Source organism: Panicum virgatum, chromosome 5N (genome assembly GCF_016808335.1).
Source record: "Panicum virgatum strain AP13 chromosome 5N, P.virgatum_v5, whole genome shotgun sequence".
Taxonomy (NCBI): domain Eukaryota; kingdom Viridiplantae; phylum Streptophyta; class Magnoliopsida; order Poales; family Poaceae; genus Panicum; species Panicum virgatum.
Window position 1 is genome coordinate 41,685,147 of NC_053149.1, and position 21,957 is coordinate 41,707,103.

Sequence of the window (21,957 nt, forward strand, 5' to 3'; positions counted from 1 at the left end):
AGTCCTGCAAATCTCATGACCCACACCTGCAAATCGTATTTTAAAAAGTTAAAAAAATTAAAAAAAAGTTCAAAAACAGCAAAAGGAAAAAAATCCCAGATACACTATTGAGATATAATTTTTGATTAAATATCACACTTATTAAACTGGGTTCGACTTGTGACTCAATGAGATATACTATTATTTTATATTAACTCTGGAATCGATTTGTAGGGACAGGTGAGGTCAATGACCCACCCCTACAAATCCATTTTTAGGGCAGGTGACACCATCACTTGCCCTTAAAATATTTTTCTATTTTATTCTAAAAATTTATTTAAATCTTTAAATGTAGCAGCCAGGGGGGGCAGGCGGATGATCTCCTTCGTCACTGCCGTGTATCGCTCCCGGGCTTCCAAAGCCGCCCTCACCAGATCGTACGTGGATCTCGTGGCAGTGACCCTCGTTGGAGTATGCGGAGGTCGAGGACTCCGGTGACTCCGGCTCCGCACCACTGGGTCCGGCAGGCTCCCCCGCCGCCCCGCGGACAACGATCTAATGATTAGGCCGGTGGCAGCCCTGCGGAAAAAACCCAATGCAGAAGGGCAAGAATCAGGTCTGACACACAGACGAACGAGAAAGGGGCGAAGCAGACAGTGCCTACCTCACCTAGTGATCAGCCCCCAGGGGGCGGGGTGAGCCATGCGGCCACCCCGCTCAGCCCCTCCTCAGCGGGACGCTTGTTCCCAGCCATGGGTGATAAGGCAACTAGAGACGCAAGGCAATGTGTGGGCAAAACTGCTTGGCGAACTGAGGAGGCGAGGGTGCATTTATAGGAGGAACAGCGACTGTTCGGGTCCGAATCAGAGTCCCAGGTGATGCGCCCCCTCGAATTATCCACGACACGCTCCCTCTACCCCCTGAACAAGTCTCTGATTCGCTCAGAGGCTCGGGGGCTACATCTAGTGGGTGCGAGTTCGGAAGTGACCTAGTCGTTCCCCAACCATTCCCGACTAATAGTGAGGAGCCAAGCCACGACGAGATAACCCTCTGCATGAATCCGTGATTCATCCAGAGGATCGTGGGCTACACCCACTAGGTGCGCTCGCGCACACCCAACGCTAGCGGCACCTTCGGATAAGCGAGTTTCTACACGGCGATGAGACCCCTTGCGAGATCCAGCAAAAGGATCTCAACAAGGGCTCGGGGGCTACTGTCGGGTATAAATATCCCGGATACCCGAAGACGGGGAATTAGGCGGCCAAGCCATTCCATCAGGCGAGCTGATGGGGACAGGGGCGACAGATGGCCCGACCTACGTGGGAGGGCTCTGCCTCGCCCGACCGGAGAAGGGGACTTCCTCCCACCTGACCTAGGGGAGGAATCCCCGCCTCGCCCGACCTATGGAACAGGTCCCACATCGTCAGACGACCGGGCGAATGAGGGAAACACGCCCAACCTAGAGGGAAACACGGCCAACCACGACCCGCGTCGCACGAGTCTGACAGTGGCGTGGGCTGACAGGTGACCAGACGTGCTCTGCCATGGCCTATGCTGACACAATGCATAGTGGAGCGCCCCTCTTCGTCACATCCTACGACGGGTTAGGACGTAGGGTAGGGGCCGGGCGTGCTGCACCACGACCAATGCATCACCGTGTATCCCGCTCCGCAGACCATGGGATCAGATGGGCCCGGCCGTGGAGGAGGAGAGCGTCGACGGCAGGGTTAGGCGGCGACCAGCGCAACGGAGGAGGCACCATGAGGGCTTTCTCTCTCTCTCTCTCCCTCTCTCTCTCTATATATATATATAGTACACCGTTCTCTTCCCTGTCGTATAAAGGGAAGAGAACAAGAACGTGAGGGAGGAGAGAGAGCTCTGGATGATCAAACGCCCGACTAATCACGCCACTAGAGCACGCTCTCGCTGTTGGGAAAGAGGCAGGCGGAACTCCAGGAAGTTCTCGCCATCAATTGTTCTAACCAGACGAGAGCCACGAACACGCTTCCTTCCCACCGATCCTAGAGACTTGGGGCACTCGACCCTCTCTCGACCGTTTGTAACCCCTACTACAAACCAGTGCAAGATACACGAGCAGCACGAACTGGACGTAGGGTATTACGCTTCCGAGCGGCCCGAACGAGTATAAATCCTTGTGTCTTCCTACATTACCATCCGCCACTAAACGCACATCCATGAGAATCACTAGCCGGTGCTAAAAAACTCTTACAACCTATTCCTCAAAAGGATCTCCACACACGTCAAGAATATACCACCATCCCAACACATACACATACAATTGTAGCCAAAGCATTTTGTATATTCATCATGGTAAACATAGGAATACAAGGAATTCACGCATACAAATAGGTTATGCAGGTTCATTCCATCATAACAGAAAGTAAAGCAGTAACATAACTAGCAAGCAATACCTAATAGGTATTCAAATTGATGATGGGTGTGAACCTCGAGCAACGTCCTTTAACTCATCTTCAGCTTCCAAGTAGATCTCTTCGTAGTCGTCCGGGGATTCTAATATGTAAATACAGTAAATAATGAGGGCCTAATTGCAAATAAACTCCAAAAAGATAACCACAAAAGACCCAAGCAATACCAAAATCTACTCTATCAGGTAGATCATGATTTTAGAAGAATTAGTAAATTGGTTTCATAATTTTTGGAGGTTTAGTTTAATTTATTATGAATTTTTGATGAAAAAACCATTTCTAAATGAATAAAAGGATTACAGAAAAACAATTAATCACATAGTGACACGTGGCCGCCCTTAGTTGCACTGGATGCTAGCACGACATCACCAGTGGGTCAGGTCTAGGCTGTTGACTACAGTGGGCCCTGCTGACGACAATATTGACCGGTCAACGATCAATGGTCAAAAGGGTCAGTGAGGTCCACTCTCAGTGACCCGACTCGTTAACAGGTGGGTCCTGCTTGTCAGCTGGGTTAAAAGAAAACGACAAGAGCGGTAATTGCACAGTTGATGGTCGAAAGTGTAGGGCCGGCTCAATCGGCCCAACTCCACTTTGGCCTGGCTTCATAGGTCAACTTAGAGGCTCGTCTCGGCTCTCAGGTCGGCCTAGCCGGTGGCTCACAGGCCAGCTGGGCCACGTGGGCTGGCTTTTGGCTAGAGGCTTAACGGCTTGGCAAGCCAGGTTAGCATCTCACCGGACCGGCGGCCGGTTTGGTTCTTCTTGTTGTTGTTGTCAGTCTCTCCCTCTCTCTACTCCCTTCTCACTCTCCGACAGGGAGGTCCCATTTGCCGGCCTCTCTCTCCCATATCTGGTATGGCTTGCCAGATTCGGTGCGGATCAGCTTGTGTACGCGTGCATTCGCCATGATGTGCAGGAGTGTGTGTGGTTTAGCTGCTGCCTGCAAGGTACTCGACAAAATGCCGCAGAGGCACTTGCAGGCATCGTGATGCAGCGTCTTGGTGGTGGTTCTAGTGGCAAGGCAGAATGCGACGGCAGCAAGGCAGTATGCGTCGGTGGCGACGCTAGAACAGCTCCGTGCGCGGTCACCACGCCATGGTGGGGCCATAGCACAGCGCTGGCGTGTCAGCGTTTAGGCAGAGCGGCTCTGCTCCGGCGCAGCCCGGCAAAAAGGCATGACCTTTCGGCCAGTCGAGTGTGGGCCGAGCCCACACGCGGGTCCCTGGCAATCCAGGACCGCACGGGGCCATGTTGCACGTGGTGCACTGGTGTTCCAGGCCCGCGGCAGCGATGCAGTGGCAAGGCCAGGACAAGGGCGGTAGCGAGCTTGGGTTCAACCTGGGCATGGGCAAGGGTAAAGGCGTGGTCTTGTGGCCCTTTGGCTCTGGTTCAAGCATGCCCAAGGTATATGGCAATCGAGGCTCGCGGTAGCGGCGCAACGTGGCATGCCACGTCGAGGTCTAGGCTACGGTGGCAGTGCAGTGAGGTCCCTGGAAATGAGAACATAGGATAGGGAACCCTAGGACTGTCTACTAGAGGGCTCATCGGCGGCACGGTGCACACCGGTAGCATTAGGGACTTAGGGTGACAGGGGGTGGTAGCGCACTCACCAGTTAGGCTGAACGGAGTTGAGGGCGGCTTTGTGTCGAGGTGAAGCCGGAGGGGTCCGTGCCGTGCAGAGAGTATGGCAGCGTCAGTGTCATCATTTGGCGTAGGCTGGGCGAAGCTCTCTCGATGGCGGCTCGACAGTTCCTCCTGCTTGGCACGATGATGATGAATGGCGGCGTCAAGATCTGGTGGCGGCCTCGGGCCTCCACAGCTCCTTGGCTTCGGGCTCTGACTAATCTTGCTTTCTTGCTCGGCTTCTCCTCCTCCTCTTCCCCCTTCTCTCCCTCTTCTTCTTCTCTTCTCTCTCCCCGGTTCTCTCCCTCCTCGGTGCGATGGCAGTAGTGGATTGGGAGAGGGGAAACCCAAAGGGGTCCAGGGTGTCGTGACGGCGGCTGCTTGGGGTCTTGTAGGGGGATCCATAATCCACGGACAACAGGATCCATTGGCGCATGCATGGCTAGGATTTGGGTCACGAGCAGCCAAGGCGGCGTGAGGCTGTGACATGGGTGAGCGGTTTCCCTCCACGAAGGCGCGATGCAGGGGAGGTGACACAAGCTGGACCGGCTATGGAGATAGAGGGGAGCGGGCAGAGGGGTGGAGCGATGAGAGGTGGGAGGAAAAGCTGATGAGTAGACCCCACTCGTCATAGGCTCAGAGAGGGAAAGGGAGGGGAAAAAAGGGGCGCGGGCGAAGCAGATCAGGTCGGCGCGCGATGCTGGGCTGTGAATGTTGGGACGTGAGGCAGGCCGCGCGGTTGGTGTTGGCTACGTACGAGGTTGGAAGGCCGAGCTTGGCCATTGGTATGCGGCTAGGCCGAGCTGGGCCGGCTGGGTTGTGTGTGTGGGTTTGGGTTGGGTTTAGGCCGAGCTATGGGATTGGGCTGGATCCGGGTTACGGTCGAGTAGGTATTAGGCTATTTAGGGGGCCGGATTAGTTAGCGGGTCAGGTATGATAGTTAGTTTAGGGTCTTGATTTTAGATTTCAATTGATTTTAAATTCAAATGGCACAATTCAAATTTAAAATCCACTCAATTCAAACACAATTAATTTCAAATTATCCAAATAAATCCGAATAAGTCCAATAAATTCCAAATAAAATCACACTTATATTTAAATAATCCTAGCGGTCAATTTTAAATTTTAAATTACTAAGAATTAGAAAGGGTCATAGAACACAATCTTATAGTTATCTTAGCTAATTGCACACACGAAATTTTTTTGAAAGCCATATTTTTCACAACAATAATAACAGTCCAAAAAAAATCTAGGATGTTACACCAGTAGATAGGGCAAGCTGCAATAGGTTTACCAATGGAGAATCCCAGATCTTCTGACAGTTTCTTTAAGGGAAAATTCGATTCATGCCACCACAACTCCGTGAAATTGGGTTTCATGTTCAAAATCATGCCACTCAATGGCATGGATTTCAACATGAAATCCAATATCAAGAAATTGTAGTGGCATGGATCCAACTAACCCTTTCTTTAAAAGTTCACTCGTGGTCAGGAGGTCTTGATTTTCCTGGCGTAGAAAATTCATATATGATGAAATGGAATCACAACTGTTATAACGATCAAACCAAAGCTGGTGCATTATTTTAGGTAACAAAGGTGGAACGAACAAAGTAGTCAAGAAAAAACAAACCTGCTGCTTCTCGTCAAGTGACTTTTGTGGCTTCTCTTCAGCTTCAAGCTCCTTGGGGTTTTGTGAGATAGGGGTGACATCCAATGTAAAGATTTCAAGAAATAAAAACGGTCATCACCTAGTATCAGTTACTTCAGAATTGTATGTCAAGTGTTTTTGACATTGTTCTTTTGACTTACTGGTGATGATTTCACTTCTCCATTTAGAGAATTCCCATTCTCCGGAGTTTTCAGCTAACATAGTTGGATTGAAATATTAGGTCACCACAAAGAAAACAAATATGAATGTACAGAATGACTGTAGTAAGCAGGAACCAAGCATACCTGGAAAGGAGACTTTGGATATGCAGCTAATGATTTTGCCGCAGGAGAAATTGCAAGAGCCTGTTGGCGGAGCACATGGTTCTCAGACTCCTTGTTGGTCATTTTCTCCACCAGCCTGGTTTTATTTTAACAAAAATATATTAAGCATTTATTCTTAATGAAAACAGTGCCACTAATCAAAATATTAGATAGGTGAGAGTAAAAAGTGAAACCAATTAATGATATTCTGGAACCTTATTTAGACCACACCTCTGGACAGTCTCCTGAAGTTGCTCAATTTTAGTTAGTTCTTCATTTCTCCGTTCAGATTCAGCATGTTCTCGTTTTGCAGCTTCTGTTGCTTGCCTTTCAGTTTGCAGCAAAGCCTGCAATAATTAAAAAAAGGTATAACTTCAACTAGATCATGCAACAAGCACATGTTTTCAGATTCCAAGCACAAAGCATCCTTTTGTCCAATCACATCTCATCTGAACATTTCACAAACTGTGAAACAGAAGTGATTAACAACATTTTGTGAGTTTTGTGAGATAGGGGTGACATCCTATGTAAAGATTTAAAGAAACAAAAGAAGTTGCATAATTTTATGGAGTAAAGGTAGAACGAATAAAGTAGTAATCAACAAATAACAAACCTGCTGCTTCACATTAAGTGATTTTTGTGGCTTCTCTTCAGCTTCTGGCTCCCTGGGGTTCAGTGAGATAGGGGTGACATCCTACGTAAAGATTTCAAGATATAAAAATGGTAATAACCTACTTCAGTTGATTCAGAATTGTATATCAAATATTTTACCTCGATAAAACCATATGTGCTTTCAGTTTTAACAAGGGTCTCAATTATATGATGTATCTCTGGTCTCTTTTCTGGGTTAGGGTCAATGCACTTAATGGCTATCTCAGTGCACACTCTTACAGCATGTTCCAACCAATTGTCACCTTGTGACATTTTGTACCTACTTTTCCAACTTTCAAGTACCTACAGAATTGCCATCATGAGTTAGGGTTTCCAGATGAAATAGAAAATTAATGTGTAGCACATGTAAAGAGAATACTAGATACTGTTTGCAAATAAAATCCATATAGACATCAAACTATATCTACAAATGTTGTCCCAATTATACAGAACACAATTTGGTGTGATGCTACGTAAATTGCATTTCCACGTTCTATGAACATAAGGATAAAAGCACAGTTAGAGTTCCTATACTGAAAATAATAATGTGTGCTGATCTTAGTTTATCCAATTTTTTTCCATTTTTCATGTAATTTGATTGCAGCGCTGTGTCTCTTAAGACAACACTAAAATTTCTTTTCATCACTGCATCAGTTTATGTTTGCATTGCTACTCCATCGCATAATGCATACTCATGCTTAAGTTAGTGTATATAAATATAAAAATGTCATTGTCCAAATCAGTTTGATAATCCTTCATTCAGAAATATCAGAGAAATGCAGAAAAAAAACTTAAATTGCCCCGCTATCAAGAAAGAGAGGAAGGGCTGTGCTACTTCGTTTGTGAGATCAGAACATAATGATATCAATTGATTATGGCTTTTACAGTTGCGTACGTAATACATCTATGATTTCTATTTACAGACCTTACAATTTGTTTTAGCAAAATGCATTTTATTTGCCCTATAGTTGTATAGTGTCGCACAAGCATACTGCTGGGACTTAATCAGCTAGTTAGGTTAAGTTTATCTGGATGGTCATATCAATTGTTCTTACATCCTTAACCTCAGGATGCCCCTTCTGCCCTTTCTCAACCTCAGGCTTCTCCCCTGTTAACATCTCCAAGATTATGACACCAAGACTATATATGTCTAACTTGAATGTGATTACTCCGGTAAAGCATTCTGGTGCCATGTATCCCCTGCATTGAGAATTTTGTGCTCTTAGGAGAAAGCAAATGAAATGTAATAAAAGGATATTATGTTTTCAAGGTGCTTCGCTAGCTTACGGTGTTCCACAAGCTTTTAAAGTTATAATTTTGCTTTGTTTTTCCTCAAAGCACCTCGAGAGACCAAAATCAGCTATTTTTGGTTCCATATGGTCATCCAATAGTATATTTGCAGGTTTGAGATCTAGATGAACAATTTGTTCACTGTGAAGGTAATGTAAACCCTCACAGATCCCCTTTATTATTCGGTAGCGCGTCTTCCATTCGAGTCCCCGACGTGCATCTGCAAGTGCGCAGGGTTATTAGGATAGTTGGACTCCTTACTGTTTGAACGCTACTTGGTTCATGAATAAAGAACATGCATGGGAGGAATAATAGAGCACATGTTAATATACAGATCGGTAGTGATTCTTAAATTCCAGAGTGCTAGGAATAGACATTCAGTTCCTTGAAAAAAATTGACAGATATTCCTTGAGTGAAAAAACATATATGGACTTATCCATTAAAATAAGATGTAAAGAAACATACCAGTGATATACGGGTAAAAACTCCCTTTCGGCAGACACTCGAAGCAGAGAAATCTTTGTGGTGCCGCAGCCATGACTTTACGACCCTGAAAGTCGATATATTCCATTTCTTCGACATAACAGTATCCCAGGAATCGCACTATATTTTTATGCTTCACTGCCATCAGAGCATCAACTTCTTGCAGGAATTTCTCCTTATCCCTCGCCTCAAACGTTTCGAACAGTCTTTTAACAGCCACTGTCGTCCCACTCTTAAGTCACCCCTGCAGTCAAAACGTTGTCTCGTCAGAAGTCTGCACGGGCATGAGCTTTTAGATCAACTATGATCAGGACTAAGGACAGTTGAGAGCTGCCCGTACCCTGTAAACAGCTGCAAACCCACCCCTTCCAATAATCTCTTTTTCACAGAAATTATTCGTGATGTCTTCTAGAAGTCGTAGTGACAGTTTTCTCGGCTCTGCTCGTGGATTGTTTACAATGAGCTCCAACTCCAAGAGATTGTCTTCACTGGTTCCACTCTCCATTTATAGTCGCATCACATGTAACTGTACCTTCCAATCAGACAAGAACCAGAATTAACTATGTGAACGTTTCCAGGAAACTTAGTAACAGAAGTATGATCACAAAGACTGAAATGGAACTAATATAATCTCTAGACCATTGTGGTAGCCTGTCTAACAAAATCGCAAGAATAATGAATTGGGTTTAACATCTTTGACATCCATGGGAGCGCGGATTTGGCATCTAAGTTGCAACACGGAATGTGTTGGGAATGTGCAGCTTTGCTGGCGCAGATGGTGAGTCTGACATGTATTGTGCTACATTTGGCGGGGTGGAAGGGGGAAATTAAGAATGGTTGAGTTTCAGTTGAAATGTGTTTTATATCAATTGCAGACCCAACATTAAATCTAGTCTGTTCAAACCATACTGTCATTTATAATTAATACAACGAAACAAAAATCAAATATAAATATTTTGTATGTTTTATGTTTTCTGGAAACAATCAACATATAAGGATATACAATTTCAACGGTGCAGTATATTATTTGAATATTTCTAAAGGTTTGCAATGGTAAATGAAATTTCAGAATAATTTCTTCCAAACGTTTAATTTGGGCTTAGTAGTTTTTCAATCAAGGTTTTAAAACTACTGAGTGCATATGAAAGGTGTCCCCACAAATTACATAGAGGTTCTGAACATGTTGTAATGGCACCGAGTTTTTAAATAGCTTTGGAAATTGTTAGATCTAAGAAATTTAAATTGCTTTTCTAAAAATAAGAACTTTTTTCCACGATTGGAGGAGGAGGTGCAGAAACAAAGTATAAAGCCACGGCAAGCCTAAGCTCACCAAGGCAAAAGTCTGATTACAAAACTAGGCGTGGCCAAAGGGAAGATCAAAGCTTCAGTTGCAGTCACATCCGACACCATCACACCAAGCATCCAACCATGGCCGGACTATAGAAAGTCTCGGCAACTATAAAGCTACTAACTCCATCCAAATTTAGCAGGAGCATAAGGATCTTATAATAACTCAAACTTCATAGATTTTGACCAATTTCGCACCTTACTCCGAGATTCATATAGAAAAAAAAAAAGAAACGAGCCGAAAATCTCCATGCAGGGCTGAGCATGCAGAAGTGCTTCTTGATGAGCACTCAACCAGGCATGAACAAGGAACAACTAACTGTGACTTGTAAGGTTGCTTCTTGGTGAGATCTGTCAGGAGATCAAAGGAGATGCATGTTTCGTGGGATCGGATTTGCGAGGAAACTTCAGACAAATCCATGGATCCCATCAGTACAGTAGGTTCCCAAGAGCATCACGTATGGATCGGATCGGAGGGCGAGAGCGTTGGCATATTTATTATGTATACAAAAGATCGATCGATGTCACTGACCTGGAAAATTGGAGACCTTCAGGAATGCTTCATGCAGCCTTCCGGATGGGAGGAGGACGGCTCGCCGACGCCGTTGAAGCAGGGAGCCAGGTCAAGGAGCCCAGCAGATCCGGCAGCAAGCGAGAGCTGTCTCGGGCATATCGAAATGATTCCATGCATGATCCTCGAGTTCATTCACATGATAGGATAGCCATTAAATATAGGTACCCAGACACGACTTGGACAATTGTACTTGGATGGTGATCTTATCGAGCCTATAATAATAAGTTGATAGAAAGCTATTCCTTCTCAAAAAGAAATGTATTCACATTGCATATTTAAACACCAATTAGAAGTACTAAATATAGATTTATTATCAAACTAATTTTATAAATCGAATCACCAGACGAATCTATTAAGCCTAATTAGTCTATAATTTGACCACTAATTGCTACAGTAACCATCTGCTAATTATGCACTAATATTTAATAGATTGGTCTAGAATTAAGCTTGCAACTTATGCAATTATTTTTATATTAAATTGACATCCGAACATTCCAATTTACATCCGAACATTCAATATGACAACTGCTTAAAAAACTAAACGAAACCTAAGAAATTAAAATGATTCCATGCATGATCCTCGAGTTAGTTCACATAATAGGATAGCCATTAAAATATACGCTCCCAGACACACACGATTTGGCTGGTACTTGAAAAATAGCCATTTCCTTTCAAAAAGAAAAATACAGAGCCAGTTTTGCCTCTTCAAGTGAATGGGCCATGCCGTACAGGCTCATTTACTGAAAACTTTTGTGTAGCCCACGAATGCCCAAGCCTTCTCGGTAGGACCGGCCTTGCCTGAGCATCTCCAACAAGGACTAAAATATAAAGTCCCAAAACATAGTTTCGGGAGCTGGCTAAAAATTTTTGATGTAAAATACGTTCTCTCCTCCAACAGTTCCAAATATTTAGATCCAAAATACTGCCACCTCACCACCCATGGGTCCACGCCTGATTTTTTTTCTCGGCAACAAACTAATTAACTAACTGATAGGCTTGGAGCGAAGACACCGTGACCTAATAAAATCAGCTACATGCAGAAATTGGCCTTGCAAGTTGGCCGGCGGATGCGCACGGCGCCGAAGCAGCAAGGACTATTGTCTTTGCGTAGCCTAGAGGGGAGGGGGCAAGATTGTGCGGTGTCTTCAGTATGAGTCATCATCTGTCTCTTCTTCAGAGTCTATCAGTCTATTGGCTGAATCGTCATCGGACAATGATGACGAACTCATTCTTTCCGCTGCTCAAATCGTAAGTAATTCACAACCTACACGGAAGCATGGTGGTTCTGTCCCCGGACATATGGTTCTTTATCGGGATAGAGAAGGGGGGCACTTGAGAATGTATCGGGATTATTTAGCGGATGATTCTACACACACCCCAACTATATTCCGGCGGAGGTTCGTATGAGTTTGTTTGGTCCAGTTAAATTGTGTGGCATTTTTATTTTGACATCTTATTATTATTTGCGCATCGTAGGTATAGAATGAGCTGGGATCTATTTTTACGCATAATGCATGCTGTAGAACATCATGATGATTACTTCGTGCAAAAGAGGAATGCAGCTAATACACCTGGACTAAGCTGCTTCCAGAAGGTCACTGCATCATTTTGTATGCTAACATATAGAGTACCAGCAGATGCCGCGGATGAATACGTTCACATTGCAGAGAGTACTACCATCGAAAGTCTAAGGAGGTTTGTCAATGCAGTTATTGAACTTTTTGAAAATAAGTACTTGAGATCACCTAATGAGAATGATACAGCTCGACTACTCGCACTTGGAGAGGAAAGAGGTTTTCCTGGTATGCTAGGTTCTATAGACTGCATGCACTGGAAGTGGATGAATTGACCTTCAGCATGATAAGGTATGTACTCGGGCCACGTGCATGAGCCTACAATTATTTTAGAAGTTGTTGCTTCTAGGGATTTGTGGATTTGGCACGCTTTTTTTTTGGCTTACCGGGGTCTCACAATTATATCAACATTCTTCATCGGTCTCCATTATTTGCAAAGCTAGCTGAAGGCGAAGCTCCTCAAGTGAACTATAGCATCAATGGTCACAATTATACAATGGGATACTATCTTGCCGATGGTATATACCCATCTTGGGCGACATTTGTCAAGACTATACCAGAACCACAAAGCAATAAGAGGACATATTTTGCCAAAGCGCAGGAAGCGGTAAGAAAAGATGTCGAGCGAGCTTTTGGAGTTTTACAATCTCGTTTCGCCATTGTCCTTGGTCCAACTCGATTTTGGGATGAGGAGACACTAGGAGATATCATGAAAGCTTGTGTCATCATGCATAACATGATTATTGAAGATGAGGGAGAAGTGGACCCTAATGAACGTTTCGAAAATGGCGGAGAAAATGTACAACCTTCCTATGCACATCATCCTGATCTTGGTGAATTTATTGAGACACACAGAAAAATTAGAGACAATGAAACTCACCGTCAACTACAAGAGGACTTCATGGAGCACCTATGCCAACATCATCCAGATCAATAATAAGAGAACAAAGTTTTGAATTTATTTATTTTATTGAGTTTTATTCATTGACATGTACTTCCAGTTTAGTAGTTCTTCCTTCTAGCAAAACTATTTGCTCCATTGTGGTTACTGGACCTTTGATTGCAAAACAGTAGTTTGATAATTGTCTAATGAGATAGGCAGCAAATCATCTTGCCAACAAAGCAATGGTAGTCAAATAAGAACAATATATGGTTAAAACTTGTCCACACAGAATAGTTGAAATATGTTGCTCCAAACTGAATAGTACTTTAACCCAAGCTGAATAGTACTCTGAACATTATATTTAAATTGAATTAATAAAGGGAATCTAAATAAGTTTGATGTCTCTCCAACACCAATAGAGTGCCACTCCATGCATGACCAACGATAGAGTACCATTTCCACAATGCATCAAAGCATTTGTAAGCTGCAATGCAGTTTCACAATTAATTCAAAAATTAGATTAACTGAAATATAAATAAAGCAGCTACCAAATTGAATATAACATTCTCCCACCTAGCTGCAACTAGATTTGCAGGTCAAGTTAGCAAGCTTGTCCAGCAGAGCAAGTTTGAAACCTGACGAGCTATGATCTCATTCTGTAGGATCTTGTAGTATTCTTGCTGCTTCGGAGGCAAAGAATGAATGTCCACTGTCATGATTCTCTCATCATCTAACCTTCTCGCGTACTGAAATTCCATCTCCTTTATCTCAAGACTATTTGCTTCATTTGCAGCTCTAGCTTCTTAAGCATGAACACTTCTTTTTTCTAGTCAAGCCTCTCTTTTTCTAGTGCATATGACTGGTTGTATCTCTCCTCTTTCTTCTGTTCTTTCTCTACATCAGACTCTTTCTTTTTTGCCCAAAAATGATCTAAAGCTGCCACACAAGCATCACCCCCACCCCGTCGCTATGCTTCTTTGACCTTGTTGCTACTATCAACATTGATAGGGTTGGACATTCCCTGACTTGAATCAGGGTTTGTCATTTTTTTTGTTACCAAGTTTGTTCTGATCTGCCAATTGCTTCCGCTTCTCATGCCACTTTGATTGATTCCGCAACAGATTCCAGCAATGCAGAATTGAAATGATTTCTTGTCTTTGTCTTGAGCCTTAAACAAAGCCATTGCCAGCACATGTTGACACCGGATTTTGACACGTGTCAGGATGGAGTGTTGAAAAGGAGAAAATGTTGTTGTTTGGAGGGGAGCGTTGGATTTGGCAGGCTGATGGTTCGCCGTTTGGAGATTCTGTTGACCGGTGGGAGATTAAGTTAACCAGATTTCGTTGGGCCCCGGTTTGGCAACCAGTATTTTGTTTAGAATAGTTTTTCTTTTGTTTCAAGATTGTATTTTGCCGTGATCGGCTAGGACTCAGTTAGCGTAGGGTATAAATATGTACCCCTAGTCTTTGTAGAAGATTGATACATATCCAACAAACAAACTTTTACAATTTCCTGCAATTTACTTTTTTTGTCGGCGACTTCGTTATTTTCTTTTCTGCGAGTTCTTTCATGCTAATCAAGGACGTCTCGCATTTGAGCTAATTTATTTGCTGGTAAGTGTTCGTTTTACCGAGTAAATCTGAGCTTTAGCTTCCGGGCGTATCGCTGTTGCTTCATTCAGATATATTCAAAAGTTATCGAATTCGTCTAGGCTTTGATCTCTAGCGTATCGCTGTTTTCTCGTCTAGATTTATTCACAATTTACTCGGCTCATAATCTGTTTAATCGGCTGTTAGTTCTCTTGCTTTTACGTTAAAAATCTCGCAGAGCCAATTAGATATGTTGTGAGCTTAGCTTTGCTCAAATCCATACATTCGTGGATTTGTGCACTATTTTCTAGCTCGTGTCGGTTAGATCTAGCCATCTGTTGCCATCGATATCGGCAGCTTCTTGCCGATCTCCCGCAGATCATTTTTAATACTTGTTTATCCCGTTCAATCTGTCGTCATTTTCTGTATCGACAGCCTCTTGCCGATACACCGCGTGAGAGTTATTTGGAAACTCAGCCGATACGCTCTCAAATTTGACGGTTTGTTGATTCCTTATCAATTTACAGGTCAAATTGACTGGCACGCCTCGGTTTGAAGCAATTGAAGTTTGAGCTTGGTGAACGGTGCTCTCGGGCTTGGTGTGTGATCTTTCACGTCAATACATCTTTTGGCATGCCCGGTGGGACTAGAATCAACATGTCAGAGTCCGAAGTCAAAGAGGATAACTACATCCCAGTGGACAAGGACAAGCTGAAGGATGATCACAGGACGGAGCTCGCGAAGGCCACAAAGGCCTATGAAAAAGAATGCCTCAAGTAGATAGCAGAAAGCCTACCTGGTTTGGGGAGGATCAAACAATATTGCGTTGCTTTTCTGGAGTCCTTCAATTGGATCAGGATGAAGAGGATCTCTCTGGTTGGTCTCTTGGCTTCCGCCGGCGCTTGGAACAGGACTCCTTTTGTCATCGTCAGCGGCGGCGGCAGTAGGATTGTCCTGCTCACCGGTGGCGCCAGCAGCAGTCTCAGTTCCTTGGTCGCCGGTGACGCGAGCAGCAGGAGACGCCATCGACGGAGATCTCGCACAGCCTCAGGCGGTCACGATGAGATGGGAGTGCGGGATTTTAGGAAGGACAACGACCAGGAGCGATATGTTTGGTTTTGCTAGCAAATATGGAGGGTGGATCGTGGCGGGGTGGTACTCTTTGGAGGGAGAATTTGGAGGGAAGCAGCGGTTATCTGAAAAAATTGGAGGGACGCGCGGGTCACAGTGGATTAATGATGTAATTTTATGAATATTGTGCTTAGTAAAATATGTGCAAAATAAAAATTTATCAGTGGTACCCAACATGCGAGCAAGTTCAAGCAAGCCAACTTTTCAATTTTTGAAAAAAATATATACGTTAGTAAGATAATCATAAGACATGAGAGTTTGAAAAAAATTGTATAACCTAATATGCGGAAGAATGTTATTTTCAAATATATACCAGAAGGCAACTTCACCTCTCTCATGGATATGTAAGGCTGGACGAAAAACTCGTGGCTCGTACTCGCTCGGTTCGGCTCATTAATAGCTCGGCTCAACCCGGTTTCCCTAGGGGTTCGGCCCCTACCGGTGACGCACCAGCCCATGCGCCTCGGACAGTCTCGCACTGGTGGCCGCCCCCATCACTGGCGGTACCACACGCTTCCCTAGGTGTTCGCCCCTGCCACTGACGCACTAGCCTGCGCGCCTCGGACGGTCTCGCACTGGTGGCCCGCCCCCATCACTGATTCACTGGTGGTGCCACATGATTCCCTAGATGTCCCCCCCCCCCCCCCCCCCCCCCCCGTGACGCACTAGCCCGCTCGCCTCCCGCCGGCGGCGCACAGTCGTCCGTCCCCCACCGGCACTGCACAATCACCTCACCTGCCGACCTTCCCGTCCTCCTCTCCCTCACATGTTGTCTGCAACTCTACCTACCAGGCCAGCCAGTGTTGCGCTCCCTGCCGTGCGCCGCCCTAGCCCCAAGGCTCCGCTCCACGCCTCCTCGAGGCCTCTGCTCCACACGAGACCGCAACCATGGTTGCTGCTATTTGAGCTGGTTCCCGAGCTATACGAGCCAACTCGAGCTGGCAAACGAGTCGAGCCGAGCTCGGGTTTTAGCTCGTGAGGATAATGAGCCAAGGTGAGGCAGCCGACTCTAGCTGAGCCAAGCCGAGCCACTCTGGCTCGATATCCAGCTCGTTATCTTAAGTGAGTGATTAAATTTGACCTGGTCAAATTATGCATTATCAAGGTTACTTTGAAGTGAGTGATCTAGTTTGACCAGGTCAAATGATGCGTTATCAAGCTTTATGATACCTTTTGAAGTGAGTGATTAAGTTTGACCTGGTCAAATTATGCATTATCAAGGTTACTTGAAGTGAGTGATCTAGTTTGACCAGGTCAAATAATGTGTTATCAAGCTTTATGATATCTTTTTAAGTGAGTGATTAAGTTTGACCAGTTCAAATTATGCATTATCAAGGTTACTTTGAAGTGAATGGTCTAGTTTGACCAGGTCAAATTATGCATAATCAAGCTTCACGATACTTTGAAGTGAGTGATCAAGCATGACTAGGTCAAATTATGCATTTTCAAGGTCGATATGTGCTTAAGGTTAACCATGTCAATATTTGCATTACAAACCTATGTTTCAATATACATGTAAAGTTATACGTGTATATGAAAAACTATACACATTAGGAAGTTTTAATTCCTAAGAACTATGATTCAAATAAAACTAGAAAACGCCGCGGAATTGCCGCGGGGCCAGTGGATGTACATATGATATTTGATGGGAACAAAAGTATAGATAGACAAGTTTTTTATTGATTTTATGATGATTGGCATGAAGAGAATTTTATTTTTAAAAGTTTAATTTAAGAAGGCACATGAACTTCTAGAGTAGTAACCATAAATTGAATATATGGTTAGTCAGCTCTCTACTTGTTAATATCGTAACATGCAACTGGCTGCTTGATTATGAGATAATGCATATGGATCAAGCTCAAACAACTACTTGCAACTTGTTTTGTTCAACTGATTGATATAGTACTTATCTAATACAATTTTAGTTTTTTAGTGCCCACAATATTATCCTGTAGATGGATTGGGTATATGTAGCTGATGGCAGAAGAGTGTTCCTAAACAGAATTTAAAGAACTAAGAATGGTAGTCGACTTTCTGCTATTTGTTCAAGGCTAGAAAAGTGATAAAAACAGCTAATTGATCATATCTTGATAAATTTTAACAAAATGTAACCCTCTGGGGTGGATTGTTGGAGCAATAATGAACGCAAATTCTTGGTGGCCTGGGTGAGCGCGACCCTATCCCCGTCACTTGTTTGGTCGCCGGTACCGAGGACGTAGGTCTAATTCGGAGTCGTAGTAAATATATGACTTAGTAATATTTGATTGATCACGATTACGTACATTCCATTTATTGTGAAGGTTCATAAGAAATTCATTATAGAAGGGGCTTGGCCAGCTGCCAGCTATTGGTCTCCAGATTGACAACCACGATTTGTAGTCAACTTACTGCTATTTGTTCGAGGCTAGAACAGTGCTAAAAACAGCTACTTTATCATATCTTAATAAATTTTAAGAAAATGTAACCCTTTGGGGTGGATCATTGGAGCAATAATGAACGCAAAATTCTTGGTAGCCCAAGTCAGCGCGACCCTATCCCCATCCCTTGTTTGGTCGCCGGCGCCGAGATTTGCAGGTCTAACATGGAGCGGTAGTAAATATCATGACTTAGCAATATTTGTTTGATCACAATTAGGTATATTCCATTTATTATGGAGGTTACTAAGGAACTTATTATAGAATTGTTTCCAATAAAAATGGTTTGCCCTACATATCAAAACCAAAAATTAATTTTGCGGATAAATATAATTTGGAATAATCCTGGTGGGAACCTCCAATGGCCTGCTTGCGGTAATATCTCTGATGTTAAGTATGTGCATTGGGAGCTAATCATCCGTAAACAACAACATTTGTATTAATGATGCATGCTTACATGTTCTTAATAATTTTTGATTGCATCGTCAATTGATTTTAGATTTGCACATCAACCTTTATAGCTCTTTGAACCAACTGCGAGATATTTGAATTATTGTTGGCCATGGGAGCTGGAAGCCACGCACAAGTCCCACATCATCAGATTTTCGGAGTAAAAATCAGATTTTCAGAGTAAAAAATGGCACGCATCTGGTTTCCTTTTTCCAGTCGCCTCCTGAACCATCCAGAGTCTGTTCTTATCCACCGCACCACACTTTCTTTTCCCCATCTGCTCCCTCTAGCTTCCCATCGATCCAGAACTCAGGCTCCCATCGATCTGGTCCTGCGTCGGTGTGTTCCATGGCTGCAGGAGCCCGAGGCAAGTTCCATGGAGGCAGGGTTGCAGGCGGCCCTGGGTCTGACGATCCTGTGAGCAGATCCGTGGAGGACGGAAGCCAGGAGGCCGCGGCGGCGGCAATGTCGGCGGGGCGGCAGGCGCGCGCGAAGATCGGATCGAGTGAGGAGATGATTGGATTGTTGTGCGCGGCCACCGAATCGGACACGGTGGCTTGTGCATCAACAACCAGGGCCATGTTTATGTCCCAGACTCAGCCATCTTCTTCTCTCTTTCTTCTCTCACAACGTGGGCCGGCAAAACGTCGAGGCCCCTTCCTCCTTCCCTCTCTCTTGGTGTAGTCTGCAGCAGTGGTGATCGGCAGCCTCCGTCTCAGCCTCGGCGCCGCCTTGGCCTTCATCTCTGCTAGCACCCTTGGTGGTGGGGGTTGGAGCTCGCGCGAGCCCAGCCTGTGCCAGGGTTGGAGCTCGCCCACACCGCCCTGTGGGGCCATACCGTAGTGGCTGGAGTTTGCCTGCGACGAGCCCGCTCTGCCAACGTTGTACTTCGTTTGATCTGGGGCGGCGTCGCCAGATGCCGGACGAGGGCCTCTCTGTGGGCCGGCGCAACCCCACTGCCCGAGCTCGCAACCTGCGTCGCCTCCGGCCTCAAGGGTGGGGATCCTGGTGGCCGCCGGCTCCATCCCCGGGCGGGCGTGGGCGCGAGGAGCAGCACGGCCCCGGTCGCTGGCAGATTCGAGGGAGAAGCACGCGGCCGCTGTCCTCTTGTCCACGTGCGCGAGGAGTGTCGGCCCGGCGCTGCGAGGATACGGTGCGGGGTGGCCTCGGCCAGCGGGCAGTGGCCGCGGGCAGTGGCCGCGAGCGGTGCTGCGAGGAGCCGGCACGGGTGGCCTCGGCCAGCGGGTAGCGGCCGCGGGGAGGAGGGGCTTGGCCAACCGCCGGCTGTTGGTCGCCAGATCGACGGCCACGATTTTTCTAGATGACGTGGCATGATGTGTTGGCTTCTTTTGATCCGCGAATCGTATATAGAGATAGTGGAAAAAATAGTCATAAATTTGAGGGAAAAAGATGAACAAACACTTGGTATAACCCAAGGGCTAGCCCAGATGCAAGAACGGGCCATGATGGGCCAGCACAAGGTTGCCCCGTCTTTTGCCTTCCCCTTCCTGCGCCCCATTAATCCCTCCGCCGGCATCACTCATCTCTTCCTCTTCCGATTCCACCACATCCCCGCCGACGTCGAGCGAGACCCCTCTCCTTCCACCGCTGCGTGGTGCCATAGCGCCCCTCCTCTGCGGGTTCGATGAAGCGCCGGCAGCTCCGCGATGCGGAGGGCCGGTTCTGCCGCAGTGGTGGCGGCGACTGCGAAGCTGGCGGTAACTCCAAGGTGAGCCGTGCCGGCGAACGGGACGGCTCCTCCGTTGTGAGCCATAAAGGCAAGCGTCGTGTTACTAAGGATCCGAAGAAGTGTCGGCGCAAACCCTAGGAAGATGCGAGGCCGTGACAACGGTAAATTTTTTTCCTCATTGTTTTCCCTCGATTGAATGGGTGCTGACCTAGATTACCCAGTATGGAAGTTTATATTAATGTGATGAGGTGCTGCTGTCTATGAAAGCGATTTTAGTTTGCAAATCAATATGTGAACCTCGTAATTCATTGGACAGCTTGTGAGAAGAATTTTCTACTCCAATAGGATAATATATGGATGAATTTTCTGTGGAGCAAATAAGAATACCAGAATATTGGTTTTAGTTGGAACTATTGGTTTATCTTCTAAAACTGCAGCTGTTTGCATCACATGGAGTTTGCATTACTTCCAGCTCATTCAGTCCAATGTCTGCAGGAAAGGTCATAATTACATCTTTAAGAACTTGAAATCATAGTATATCAAACTAATCGTGCATGTTATAGATCTGCACCGAAAAGAAGAATGTGTGGATCAATTTGGACTCATCCTCATCTGATGAGGCAGGTGAATACATCGGCAAAAACCTCCACAAGGGAAAGAACCCCCAAACCACAGAACCGGGGACCTCTCAGAAGAAAAAGGTGATGCAGAATAATATCTTGTTTATATTATTCACTGATTCATTGACTTTTACCTAATATATTGTTGTGTTGTAAGTTGTGAAAGGAAAATACAAGATATTGGCTGACAGGGTTGAAAACCTAAAATACTCTGTTGATGGATTTCGTGAAGCCGTTGAAGAGCTGCAGTTGAACATTGATATTTTGGAGGCGAAGGTGGACGAAATGTGTGAGGAAGAGTATTATACCCTCGAGCTGCAGATAAAGGACCTTCGTGAGAAGCTCAATGCTGGCCCGAAGCAGCTGCCTGGTGCTAAGAAGAAATGAAGTGCAGTGACAAGCTCAATGCCGCCCTGAAGCAGCTCCCTGGTGCTAAAGGAGAAATGAAGTGTAGTTAGGGTGTAGCTATCTCTATATTTATAATAACATGTGGTTAGTTCTGGAATGTTGTTAGTTGTAATGACCTGTGGTTAGTTGTGGACATATATACCTAGTTATGGTGTATCTATCTCTATATATGTGTGTATGGTCAGTTATCTATCTCTATGTATGAACCGACTCTAGAATAATACTAGAAATTCCAGTGTGCCTTTGGTGCTTCATTTTTGTATCGAAGTTGGGTCATACTGGAAAGACTGAGATGCATGCTCAAGCTTCTTGATGATGTCCTTATAAAAATAACATTTCTATGTCACAAGTGATGTTTCATCGTGCATTACTACTTGTCATGTCTTTGTCTGTATCATAACATTTTTTTTTCAAGTATGTAGGATATTTGGATTATATATAGCACACAGTCAGCCAGTCTTCCCCCTTAGTTACAAAGAATTGTAAAATCTGCTACCCTTTATCAGATACATTCAGGTTCAGAGTTTTCAGACATCCAGGTTCAGAGCACTTGCTGAATTTGCATTCAGGTTCAGATATTCAGGTACAAATGCTGCTGCATTGTTGATCAGCAAACTGAAACTAGGCTAATGGTCCAGAGCAGCATCTTTAGCTAAAAAATTCAGAGTAGCATGGAGCCCAGGAGCAAACATACAACCATCAGTTACATGAAATATTCAGGTTACACAACCATCAGTTACCTGAAAATGGTGGGGCTCAGGATCTCAATAACTGACCCAAATTGCTGGGGCAACATTGGGTGGCATGTCAGGGTGTGGATCTTATTCAACAGA

At 45.0% G+C, this 21,957-nt stretch overlaps 1 protein-coding gene and 1 long non-coding RNA gene across 4 annotated transcripts; one reads left to right on the top strand and one right to left on the bottom strand.

Moving 5' to 3' along the window:
• Positions 1-2,278: 2,278 nt before the first annotated feature.
• On the bottom strand, positions 2,279-10,475 carry LOC120671953 (cysteine-rich receptor-like protein kinase 13). Of its 3 annotated transcripts, XM_039952230.1 has the most exons (14): positions 10,324-10,475; positions 8,785-8,970; positions 8,427-8,688; positions 7,958-8,180; positions 7,726-7,870; positions 6,791-6,973; positions 6,633-6,713; positions 6,251-6,366; positions 6,002-6,116; positions 5,858-5,911; positions 5,679-5,729; positions 5,523-5,555; positions 5,344-5,380; positions 2,279-2,511 (listed from the first exon to the last, which is right to left on the bottom strand). In XM_039952230.1, exons 3-14 carry the CDS (start codon positions 8,587-8,589, stop codon positions 2,423-2,425), a joined length of 1,290 nt encoding a protein of 429 aa, XP_039808164.1. In that variant the 5' UTR covers positions 8,590-8,688; positions 8,785-8,970; positions 10,324-10,475; the 3' UTR covers positions 2,279-2,422. The 3 variants fall into 3 exon arrangements, 2 of the variants coding, with proteins under 2 accessions (XP_039808164.1, XP_039808163.1); XR_005673915.1 differs by having other exon boundaries at positions 5,344-5,555; XM_039952229.1 differs by lacking the exon at positions 2,279-2,511 and having other exon boundaries at positions 4,782-5,380.
• Positions 10,476-19,854: 9,379 nt separating this feature from the next.
• LOC120676216 lies at positions 19,855-21,387 on the top strand. Its single transcript, XR_005675720.1, has 2 exons — positions 19,855-20,797; positions 20,874-21,387. It is a non-coding gene; the product is annotated as an uncharacterized LOC120676216 (long non-coding RNA).
• Positions 21,388-21,957: the final 570 nt, after the last annotated feature.